This window comes from Larus michahellis, chromosome 4, assembly GCF_964199755.1.
Source record: "Larus michahellis chromosome 4, bLarMic1.1, whole genome shotgun sequence".
NCBI lineage: Eukaryota > Metazoa > Chordata > Aves > Charadriiformes > Laridae > Larus > Larus michahellis.
The window spans coordinates 75,484,841-75,497,779 of record NC_133899.1 but is presented as its reverse complement, the minus strand read 5'-3'; the positions used below and the strand labels follow the sequence as shown (position 1 = coordinate 75,497,779).

The 12,939-nt window shown below is 42.2% G+C and overlaps 1 protein-coding gene across 13 annotated transcripts in view; it reads right to left on the bottom strand.

The window, feature by feature from the left end:
- The window catches only part of BRSK2 (BR serine/threonine kinase 2), a 321,619-nt gene extending 317,473 nt beyond the window's left edge, over positions 1-4,146 (bottom strand). For all 13 annotated transcript variants that reach the window (XM_074585673.1, XM_074585674.1, XM_074585661.1 and 10 more), the window contains exon 1: positions 3,701-4,146. In XM_074585673.1, coding sequence (XP_074441774.1) covers positions 3,701-3,794 — 94 coding nt within the window. In that variant the 5' untranslated portion in view covers positions 3,795-4,146. The remainder of the gene's footprint in view (positions 1-3,700) is intronic.
- Positions 4,147-12,939: the final 8,793 nt, after the last annotated feature.

Here is a 12,939-nt window from a genome sequence, read left to right as displayed (position 1 = left end):
GCCTCTATTTGATCTAAAATTAAAACAGTGCTTCATGATCAGGTATGACTGGGGTTTCTCAAGGCACACTGTTTCCACGTGTCTTATTGTAACATGACACACACCCTTTGCTCATTACTGTTAATTACTATGAAAGCCTCCTATTAAGATGCTGTTTCTTGTATTGTTGCAAAATCATTCAAACAGAATAGCTATTCCTCCAGCTGCAGTAAACAAGAGATGCTCTGAATTCAACCTATTACAAAAGCAAACCATCTTACCACAGTACCTAAATTACGCAATAAATGTGTATGCTATATTATTAAAAATAATTTTCCATAGTTCCTCTATCAGTCCCACTACCAGCAGAGGGCTAAGCACAGACATTTTTCATCACTGCCTCATGTAGCCCTTTTCCAACTTGTCCGACTAAGAGGCCCTAATCCTCTCTTTGTGGCATCAGCAAGCTTGACGCACCAGCACAGAAGGCTGCTCAGGACAAATTTGGCATACCCGATTTTGAATTCTAATCAACACTTTCAACAACGGTTGTTACCCACCAATTTGAACTGAAGGTTTTTCCCTGACAGTTTTGCCTACCCACAGCCAGATGTCACCAGGTTCCACTAATGTCACAGATATGGCAACTGGACCTCTGCAGGGATCAGTAGGCTGCTGGTGGTGAACATTTTTTTTTCAGCTATTAAGGTGGCAATCAGTGAGAACTTCACAGAGAGAAAGCCGTTGAGAGTTCTACTTACTATTAAGTTCTCCCTCCATGACACCCTGTCTATGTCTGCCCTGAACTATGAGCCCACGCTCCTTCCCAAAACCCCCTTCTTTTGATCTCAGTAAAAGCAGGTAAAAGGAATTAATACATTTGTATAATATTAATGTACCTGGGAGCAAAGCTAGACCTGCCTATCTGAAATAACTTTCTAGTGTAAAAAAAATTTTATTCAAAATAAAAGTGATGGATATGAAAATCGCTGCAAAATGGACAGGACTTTGCAACACAACTTACACTTTTTTTCCATTCATCATTACCTTTTGCAAGATTTTCTCACTCTTTGCTATCCCCTTGGAAAAAAAAAATATTTCAAGCCATTTCCTCGTAATCTTCCATGTTTTAAAGTCAAGCGCTAAAGGAATGATTACAACCACTATTTTCTTCAACCATATGCCACTGCAACCCAAATTTAAAGTTACACACCATGACAACATAGCATGGTGAATCAGGCCCTCATACTGCGCTTGTTGTCCTCTCCCTAAAATGCTGCAGGTTGCCTGCTTACCCTCCAAAACAAGCAGGATGAGGACTAGCTACATACCACACACTGTTCATGCCATTCTGCATGCTCCCAAATGTGATTAGCACAGAAAATGCGAGAAGACCAGAAGGCATCTTTCCATATTTAGCCATGTAGGTTTAATACCGAGTTAGATTTCACCTCAGTGCATTATTCCGTTAATCAAGGGCGGGTATAGCAAGGAAGACATATACTGACATCAGCTACTTTCAAGATTTCTCTTCCTCTTCCCCCCACCTCCGGCTTCTATGACACCATGCATTGTGCATTTTATGTGCATTCATGTGTGCAAACAGCAGAGACTTATCTATAACGATCAGTTATATGGTAGAACTGCTAAAGGAAACTTTCACCCTTGTCCAGCTGGTTGAATAACTGCAGAGGCCAACAGCAGCAAGCCTGTAAATACATCCTCTTCTTCTCCCTCCACCCCCACATCTCTAATCACTTAGGAGGAAGATAGGAAGATTAGCAGACAGGAAAAAAATAACCAAAGCTGCAGATAACCCTTTAGGACCACAACGTCAGGCTATAAGACATGGAGCAAAAGGTTAATGCAGCTGTATTTTCAGGAATCTCAGACACAATTGTATTTAAAAGGGAGGGAGGGGTGCTGAGAAGGTGAGAGAGAAAAAAAAGGAAATGATGATGAAGACAAAAATTAATTTGTCATCTACAGCTGGCTCTTTGATCACCTGGAGTATCCAGGAAAGGATTACAAGCAGAAACAAGGCAGTTTTATTACCAATACAATGCAATTTTTTGGTAGAGTATTTTCATTATCATAATCGGAACAGATTTTAGTAAGAATACAGCTGTAGAAGTAAGGGCTTATTGAGCTATGCAAAGAATAAAGGTGGTAACCAAAAGAGTGACAGAGAGCTACCTTTAGCAACTGATAACGCTGAAGGGATTTGGAAAAAATGAAATATAAATAAAAGTCACTTTCACTAGAAGACAATGTCATCTTCATCCATGTCTCTGAACGGTTGCTATGGGGTTGTGAAGAGGAGGGGAAGGATGGGGGGGGTGGGTTATAATCAATCATCTCAGAAGAGCATTGCTTCTTACAGAGAAAGATCTGGATTTTGACTGTGTCCCTAAGAAAATTGCGGACTGCAGAGCTGCTGCCACGCAGGGCAGCGAGGAAGCAGGCAGAGCAGAGGCAGCAGCTGGGGATGGAAACGCCTATTAAATCCTTTAGACAACAGATGGGCAAAGCTCGGCTGGGTTATAAAAAAAAAAAAAAATTACACCACAATGCATCATGTTTTATTGTCCCACCATAATGAATAACACTTAACATCCACATGCCCAAATAAGCCCCCCTATAGTTGATCTTCCCCTTTCCCTAAATTATAATCTCGAGTTTCAATCCACTTTTGGGGGGCTCCCAACCCAATGAATTTCCCACATCCCATTGCTTATTGCACCTGTTACTAAAAAAAAAAAAAAAAAAAAGGAAAACATTTGGGCTTCTTTTTCAGGGTTTTTCTTCCAATTAATGCTCCCCTGCCCTTGAAGTGAATGTGCTATCCAAGCAAGCAACAGTAAGTCCAGATCTTGAACACATTTAGGGGATCTAATTATGTCATGTAGGGCAGAAGCACCTGCTCTCTAATTCCCTCCACTTGGTTTCCTCTTTTTAATATTTCTTACCATTGTTCCATTCAGGAAAATCTGCTGGGGGCGAGTTTCATAAACAAGCTTTAAGAAAAATAATTAAATAACATCCCCTCCCCCTCCCCATCCCTCCTACAAAAACACAGCATAACCAGAATGAATTCTGCTACCGATCCCCTATTTTTCTTTTATTTTAAAACCTACCCACAAAAACCACCAGCCCAGCCATCCATATTTGCTAAATACCCACAGCAGTCAGTGCCACAGACATACTGTACATATTTCCACCCCCCCAACTGCACCTTAAGGACTACACCCTTTTCAATCATGATGTCATGAAATACTGCTGGTGACTCCCCCACTACCACCACCACCTCCTCGGTACTACAGGCTGTGAACCTTTCATTTCAATATAATTTGATTAAAAAAAAAATGCTCCTAAGTAGGGCACTGAAGAAATTGATGTGAAAATTCACCACCAGCACATCATCTATTTTTCCCTCTGCATGCACTCCGGCTGTCATCAGAACAACACCCATTAGCAGGAGTAATGAACATAAAGCATCCTGGGGTTTTGGTGTGGTTTTTTTTTTTTTTAAAAAAAAGGAAGAAAAGAAAGAATTAAAATGAAAACTAAAAATAAATACAGGCAAAAATTCCCTAGGAATATTATCTCCACTAAAACAGCAAATAGGAAAACCTGAACCCTCAAATATCCCATCCCCAACACCTCACTGGCTGCTACAGCACCTTCCCCCTAGCGCCAGTGCTGCTGCAAAAGAACCAACCTGTCTGTCCTTTTCCTAGGGTTTTCTCCAAACGATAGGGTCCAACATATTGTGCATGTTGAGCTCCGCTGCCTTCTTTCCCTGTTGATGTCATTTCTACCTGGATCTGTAATTCTGCAATGTGTATGTGCTGATCAGCTGGAATTTCTCTCTGCAGGTTCTTTAAATTCCCACTTTGCAGCTGTGCAAGCAAAGCACTCTTTCTCTTTGCTTTAGTCCACTTGGTTGCAGATTTTTCTCTTCCTCCTCTTTCTTTCCTCTCTCTCTCTCACGTGCGTGTTTTCTCGCTGGGTCTGCCTGGGACGCTGACGGACGAAGGAGTTATTTTAGTGTTCAAAGAGGGGGATCTACGATCCAAGCCCAAGGAGCATGATGCTGGTGATCTGAGCTCCGCACGCCTTGTTCTCTCTAGGAGCTGTTCAAGGGAGAGCCAGAGCCAGAGCAGCGGAAGAGCTGGGGGCCGCAGCTGTGATTGACATTAAAAGCAGCCAATCCCCTCGTCTCCCACCTCCTTCTCCCCTCCTCCTTCCACTACCTTTTCTTTTCCATCAGCAGCAGTTACTGCCTCAGCCTGCTACAGAGCATCATGAGCAATAGCAAACACGTAAGTTTATCAGTCTATTGATAAAGCACGATTAAATATAGTTTAATGTGTATATTATTTTAAGACCCAAACATACACTTCTTTTTTTCTCCCTCTGAATCATACTCCACTGTGCAGCTCTACTTCCAGAGTATTAAAGAAAGGCTGATATTGTGTCAGGAAATAGGAAAGGGGAAAAAAAAAAAAAAAACTATTTCTGAAAATGAGCTTGAGAAATTCATTGATTCTGTTTGACTCTAGAGGACCTACATCTTCTGTGGGTTTTACCCTTTAAAGACAGCCTTGGGGGATTTGGTGGTGAAGAGAAAAAAGATAGGAAAAAAACAACAGGGCAAATCCTACAACCACTGAACTCAGTGACAGACCTGCTTTGGAGTTTGATGGGAGCAAACAGACTTCAGGTCGTTAGATGACCAGATCAAAAATGGCATGACCACTATCTTAGTTAGAAATACAGCAGAAAATCCAGGAATTAGGTGGCAATAGGAACTGATTCCCAGATTCACAGGCCCCATACTAGCAGCATAAGAAAACTTTCACTGCTTTTGTCTAAGTACTTATGTCTGTGTTTAACCTTCAGAGCTTACGGAGTTGGATGAAATAAAAGATTCTGCAGATATCCTTCAAGTTAGGCACAAGCCTGTGTATTTTCTGGATTCAGGACCATGCAGCAGTTTCAGCCAGACTCCAAGGCTATCAAGCTGAAACCATTACCACACACAAGTTCAATTTTTACCTTGTTCTCTGCTCCACTCCAGACAGAAAACTGGCCAAGATATTCTGAACAAATTGCAACTGAGACACAACACACAGCAATGATTCTTCAGTCAGAGAGGGAAGCCTTGACAAGCCTGTAAAAGAAAGAGGCAGAGAGGGCAAAATTTGAACAAGCCTTATCATTATCTGTTGCTCATTGAGAAAAAAAGACTATTTCAGGTTTCTTTGGGTTTGGGATTTTTTTTTAAGAGGGAAATTTACCTTTTTTAAATACCTGTATTTACAGACAGCAGCTACTGACATGAATTGGAATAAAACTAGAAATTGGCTCTTTACCTGTATCACAGACAACACAACTCTACCCAACAGGTTGCAGAGGAGTAACATGATGAGAAGGTGGGAGGAAACCAAGGCAGCGGACTGAAACCTTAAACCAATTTGAAGGTATCCTCCTGTCTCCTCAGGAAACAAAACCCCAGTGCTTGCTTTGCCTTTCCCCTGCTTTGCTCTTAATGGTTCATCTTTACTCATTTCCAAAGTGTGCTGCTGCAGCAACCTGCCAGCAAACTCCAAAACACCCCAAACCGTCCCCGTTCTTCTGCATCCCCCTCCAGCCCTCACCGCGTGTTACCACCCACTACAACTCCTTTGCTGACAGGATTGCCTCGACCTTTTGCCAACGGCCACCTCTGCCCCCTCCAGCTCCCACAGGTGTTTACCGTCCTCCCCTACTAACTCAACTCTAAACTGCCACTTCTCGAAGCTCCCTCCCCCAAAGGTTTCATTAAGCATTTTCCTTCCCCCACCTTACCACAAGCCCAACAGCTGCTCCTCTTTAATCCTTGCTCCCCCTTAGTCTCCCACCCCTCTCCCCTCAGAGCCGCCGTGCGTTACCTTACGCACCTGAGCCCGCAGACCCTCACCGAGGAAGGAGGAAAGGCAGCTGGGGAAAACGATGCCAACAACCGGGGCGACAATTCCCCACGCCCTGCTCCCCTCCCCTCTGTCCTAGAGCCCCCGGCGGAGCCGCGGGACCGGAGGGGGGAGGAGAGAGGAGGCAGCGGGCCCTGCTGGCAGCCACGGTGACATGGCGGCGCCGCCGCAGCGCTCTTCCCGCCAAAAGCTGGGTGTCTAGGGCTGGGGTGGGGAACACTGCGTGGGTTATGGTGTTAGGGCAGCCTGTGGAGAGGCTGTTAGGAGCGACGGCCAAAGGGGCGGCTGATAGGCCTAGGAGACCTGCCCCAGGGCTGAGGCACAGCCTTCCTGTGGTACGAAGAGAACCTGCCGCAGGTGTGGCACAGGACTCAGGACCTGGCAGCGCTGACAGACCCGAGGGCTCAAAAACCCAACTACAAGGCCCAGAAAAAAAAACAACTCCAAGGCCCAGAAATACGGGGAGGGATTCAAGAGGACAATTTGGTATGTCTTGCAACGCAGATGAAAAAATGCCTCTGAATTCTGAAGCAGAAGGCACCTTCCACACAGACCATCCCTCAGGGATCCACTTTTCCCTATGGCCTACAAGCCAGGATTGGGCTGTTTGAGGTGAGGCACCATGGCGGGAGAAGCATGCTCCTGCATGGGCTCTTGGCTGCAGAAATCAAGTGTTGGGCAATGTAAATGTGTCATGTTTTCAGACCTTTCACTCCCCTTTAAATGTTGAGTCTGTTATCTCCCCTGCCACCCCCACTACTGAAAGGTCCCTCCACAGGCAGTAAGGGGCAGTACTGAATTACAGGAATGGAAAAGGCTGTTTATTTGTCTAAATTAGCAAATTATCCACACCACTGTGTTAGCAATGCAGGGGGTGAATATCAACATAGATCTTTACACTTAACATCTTTTTTAAATGCCAAGATTTGTATTTTAAGGGGCATTTAATGGAGATTGTGGTGTCTGTATGTAGATAAACCATATCTGGGTCATGATATTAATAGAAAGATAAGCAATCAGACAATACTGTCCATCCAAGACCCAAGTTGTGTATTTTACAGTTTATTTCCATTGGGTATTGGGGAAAATGAGTAAGAGAGCCACAGATGTTACAAATCCCTACCATCCACCAAAACATATGTATCAGTGTCACAACTGGAAGAAGATCAAAAACCTTGTTAAAGTTCATATGATCCTGATTGGAAGATCAGCAATTTAAGGAAAACAAACAAACAAACCTCCACAAAATATACACACATATACACACACAAAACCCAAACACACCTTTTTGGTCTCATTTAGTTATTTGTTATTTTGATTCCATAGGAATATTCTTCTATATGGCCTATTACAACAATTTTGACCTTTCATCCTAAATTCTTTTTGAAAAAATGTTTGGGCACTTCTTGATTTCTGAATAATCAAATTCTGTTTATTTTATTTGTTCATATAGAGCAAAATCCCATTTATCTGTACCCCTTTGATCTGAAACTCACTCCTTTGAATCTAGGTTATGTCCCCCTGGTGTGAATTACTTATACAATAACTCCCTCAATTATTTGAAGCCCTGTTTATCCAAATGTTTTGATGTTCCAAGAGTATTTTGAATAAACAGGGCTCTGCTGTCGTTGGATATATCAGATATCTTTGGGGATGCATATAGGATGATTTCCCCGACCTTATTCTGTATCATCTTGTGCTTAAATGAACAGGTAGCGTAAACTTAAGTGTATAGTTAGTGTATTGGCACCATCTTCAGTACTTTTACTTCTTTCCCAATAAATTATTTTTTTTTCATTGTTCTCATTAAAGGACTAAATCCCAGGAATTTCTCTCAGGGAGGACTCAAAACAGATGCCGGCAAAAGTTTTGCTTGAGTAAAGTGTGAATGAAAGAAAAAGAAGTCATGGTCTAGAATTTGTGTTCAGTTTTTTCATTCTTCTGAAACAGAGCAAAATTATTTGCATTTTTTGGCATTTTTCACCCACTCCCGTTGACACTAGCTTGTGTCTAATGAAAGTCCTCATGATCATTTGTTTTCTTAGATGCTTGCCATTGCCTTTCTTATTCCCATGAGAATCTTAAGGGTCAGGATGGATCATGAAATGATGCAAGAAGCTAGAGGAAAAAACAGGCCCATGAGGACATTTTATTCAATCTTGTTCAGTTGAATGTATTTGTGGAGTTAATAATAAAAATAAAAAAAAGGAAGTGTCAGGCTTGCAAGAATAACCAATAAACTTGTGCACTTAGCATAGAATGAATCAATAGTCTTCTCATGGTAAGAATTTCACATAAACTAGGAGTTTGTCTCCAATTAGAATAACCTAATAGCTAATGCCAATGATAAGGACATATTAAAGATAAACAGCGTAAAAATATTCAGCATTTGCAATCTTAGGATCCATTATCACATCCTGAATTACATGTTCCATCTACATACCTATGGACACATGACACCCCTTTGATAAGTGGTATTGGGAATAAAATATTTTGGGAATTAACCTCATTGTATAGATACTCCATAATAAACTGAGCCAGGTATTTGAGGGACATTTGCACATCAATACTGTTGACAAACTGGTAACACCTATATTGAGAATAATTATATTAGTCTGGACCATCTCCAAGAGATGCTAACAACCTAAAATTGAGAATTTGTCTCTTTTGCATTAGATATCTACCATCTTCCTGAAGGTAGATGGTAACAAGCTGAGGTAGACCCTAAGAAAAGAAAGGGATTTCAGTAGGTGGATGGTGTCTCAAATTCTTAGAACACTCTCAGATTTCAGACACTTTTTCTACTAGCCAACAAGTGCTGAGGAACCAGTTAACATTGGTTACTGGAGGACAGTGCTTCCACAAAGTCTGCCACATTAGCAGCTCTTAAATGGGTCCACGTATCTCAGCAGAGGTATACCATGATAGTATTTAGGTAGACACTTTGGAAATTTTTCTGTTGTTGTTTATTATTATTGGGTTTGTTGGCATTCTATATTTTCTGGTATCTAATTTTTAAGGTTCACCCAAAAAATGAACTGTTAGCTCATCATCTACATGTCATGTCTTTATTTCAAGCCAGGTTAAGGTAAAAGCTTGTAAAATGTTTAATAACAAAATAGATAACTGCTTTCACAATATTACTTGCTCTGGACTGTGGACTTGCTTTATCCCTTTGGAAACATTAATGTCCTTTTCTGAAGCTTGCTGCTGTCATTGCCTGTGCCTCACAGGACTGTTAAACTATTAAGAAACAAAAAGCTCTTTCCAGCTTAATAAGACAATGTGAAAACCCCTGTGTGAAGTTTTTTTCATACACTGAGCTTTGTATTTCGTAAAAATATGAATACTCCATATAGACATATTCATAGGTTCAATGTGTGAAGCCTTTGACTAGGTCTTTATGGAAACCAAACTTGAAAGCAATCAGAAACTTCAGGGTGAGGATGGATCGGTGGTAGCTGACCTGTCTTTGAGGTACAAGAGACCAAAATGATGTCTGTCTTGCATTGTCAGATCATGCATCCACCTACCCTAATACCATGTCTCCAGTGGTGCCTGTAAACACAAACTTAGGGAAGAATAAGTCCAGGGCAAGTGTATATGATTTTTCCCTGCAGTACTCTCTCAGGATCCAATTGTTTTCAGCTCAGGGACTTCCTGAGCCAGATGTTTTTTCTGCGTGTGCCATAGTCCTCAACAGATTTCTTTTTCCATGAGCTTGTTTTTGTCTTCCCTTAAAAACTTGACACCATGACAGATGGCCAACTATCTCTTCAGATTATGTGCATACTTCTCAGAAGACAGTAAATCCTTGAGACAAGTAACATCCATTGATCAATGCTCAAGAACCCCCAAAAGTGAAGAGAATTATGAGTGAGGCACCATTCTTGAAAGCCTGCAGCTGTATGGAGCAGTTCCAGCTGCAGGGTGACTGCTCAGGAAGCCTAGAAACAGTAGAGTTGAGAGACCAAAACATTTGGTGGTTAAACATAGAAAATAGGCACGTGAAAACAGAAACATGGTCTGGCTGTGCTTTTCTGTTGCAGAGTAATTCCACCAATTCAGCTTATGCCACAAAATGCACGTGCAGCCTGATCACAAGTTGATGGACTACATCATAAAGAAGGGACTGTTAAGCATGTATTAGTAGCTGTCATGAATGTTTTATTGGCACTCTAACAATATGGAGTGAAGTTGTATGATGTTAAATATGCTGAATAAAGCAAATTTTCTAGATTTTATCACAGATGGTTCAGTGGAACATTCAGTCAACATCCTAGAATATCTCTGCATTTCTCTGCAGAGATTTCAAGTAGCCTAAAAAGTTTTGAATAGGATGAACAAATAAAAGTACTAATTCTCTAGACCACAGGGGAACTTTTAGCAGAGCAAGTAAGAGGTACAGTTTGAGTTTAATGTGTACAGTGATTTTAGCTATATGTGCAACATAAGAGTTTGATGAAAAAGGGGTCATGAGGTACTGTACAACTGAGTACAGGCACAGTGCATAGGTGGGTGTATGTTTCATGTGTGCACATAGGAGTACTCATGAGATAAGCTAGGGAGTGTGTCTATTGCATTGACAGTAATGCGCAAATGAACTGGAGCAATGCAATATGTGTATGTTGGGGGAAAATATATCATTCTAAATCCAACAGCCTAAGAGAGGCAAGGCTCCATATGCCCATGTCCGGCCGTTAGCGAGGCTGAAGATGCATTGCCAGCAGACCTACACACGCAGAGCACGCATATACACTACACATATACATATATACACATATACACTATATATCTGCATGGCTGGACACACGGTTCCTAGACAGACACTTGGAGTGCTCATGTGAATATAGGCAGCACTGATGGCCTTATACTGCGCCCCTCTCTGACTGAGCAGGATATAAATCCATTAGTGAGAAAATTATATATATATATATATATATGGACAAGGTGGATGCCCTCAACAACTGGACTCATACAGTCAGTCTGCCCAGTGGCTAGTCCCTGGATCCCAGTCTGCTCAGTTGCTGGCACCTGGACATACAAACCAGTGAGGCTGACACCCCCTCTCCCCTGTGCTCTCATCCCTAGAGATGCACAGGTGCTCTCACATCTGGAGCTGGCCCTTAGAGACCCCCCCACCCCCTTGCTCCCCAGGTCACTTCACCTACCACCAGCTGGTTTGGCTTGATCTTTGCTAATGATCACACACTCACTTGCGCACCCACACTCAATCAGTTACTGCACCAGACACACAGGCCCTCCAGCCTGTGATCTGTCTCCAGTTGCTGGACTCACACCCCCATACTCACATACACACGGAAGAGAGACTGCTCACCCAGGAAAGAGAAAAGAGGACAGACTGCGCTGATCAGGCACAGGGCATAGCCAGACAGGCATTCTGACTAGCCAGTTATGTGTATACAACCAGCCCTTTTTATTTGCTTACCCCTCTGTTTTCCCACTCCTGTCCCTTCCCAAATCACCTAAACCTCTCCCTTTCTCCACCTTTGGCTCCTCCCCTAAAATCTTGTAATATGTCCCGCTCCTAGGTGGTGAGCCCCTTAGTCCAAAGGTGATTGGAGAGTCCTTGATTTGGGTTTCCACTGGCCCTTGTGCCCCTGTTCTCATCTGGGTTTTTGCTGATGGCCCCTGGGAGTAGGCCAGCAGGGTATTATTTGGGCACGTCCCTCCTGTTATTGTCTCTCTGAGCTCCTTCGTGGAGCTCCTTCCTTTTATTGCACAACTTAACATTGTGTATGTTATGCTGTTGGATAATTTGTCTTTTAACTACAAGAAGCACTTGGTTTCTTGGTTACAATAGCCTGCTATTCCTACTGCAGGGAGAATTATAGAAATGACCCTCAGACAGGAATTGTGATCTGGAGGCATGCCATATCTCTTGGAAGATAAGGCATACCTGGCATTTCACGCGTAGTGGGAAATAGCAAAGTGCACAGATTTGTAGTGATTTAGCACGCACTGGGAATTTGAGAAGAGGACATCCAGCCCTGTGTTCCACAGAATGTTGGAAGGAAGAGCCAGAGGTAAGGACAAGCCAGCAACTGATGGCAATGGAAAAATGATAAAGGGTCCTCTGCTGCATAAAAATACACTATCCCAGGTATTTGGATAAGCAGAGAGTTTGATGAGGTGAAAAAGTGGAACTTTGCTCTTTATATTCACAGCAGTCTCACAGAAAACAAAAGGCATTACTCAAAAACAATAAAGAAGAGTGCCAAGCTAAGCAGTAGGCAAATAGAACAAAGGAGCCAAGAACCTGAGGCCACTATGCACCAGTGAGCAGATCTATGTCTATTAATCAAATTGCCACATATAGTAGTGGCAAGTGCAAAAGATAAACTTTTAAGGAAGACAGATCGCATGAGGTAGTTCCTGACTTAGGACAGTATTTGGGATAAAAACTGCAAGGTGGGTGTAGGTTAGCAACAGCCAGCACAACTGATGGCAGAATCAAGCATAAAGCAGTAGGAAGAGTTTCATCTGATGAAAGTAAGTAAAGAACTGAAGAACAATTTGAGGGGTCAGCAGGCTATTGCTCATCAAAAGGAAAGCAGCTACAGGCTTCTTCTACCACCACTTGCACAGCCAAGAAGGGAGAGGCTGTTCTGAAGATTTGCATAGTGAGGTCTATTAGTTGGTGCAAGTGGTTACTTATACTGGTCAAAATACTGGGTTTATATCACAAAGGAAAAACACCCCTCATTTTCCTTAAAATATATTTCCTAACTAATCAGTTGTTGTCCAAAAAAAAAGCCCAACAAAATTAACAAAAAACATACACTGAAATCCTAACACCTTCCTCAGTAACTGAATTTTCTTTGGAGCCTCTCTGCTCAGTAAGAAAGAGGCTCAAACACATTCAGAGTGTGAGCATCAGATACTAGATGCAATATTTATTAGATACAAGAGCAATATTACTAGATACTACAACAATATTTAGACAATTGAGCTATGCTTATGC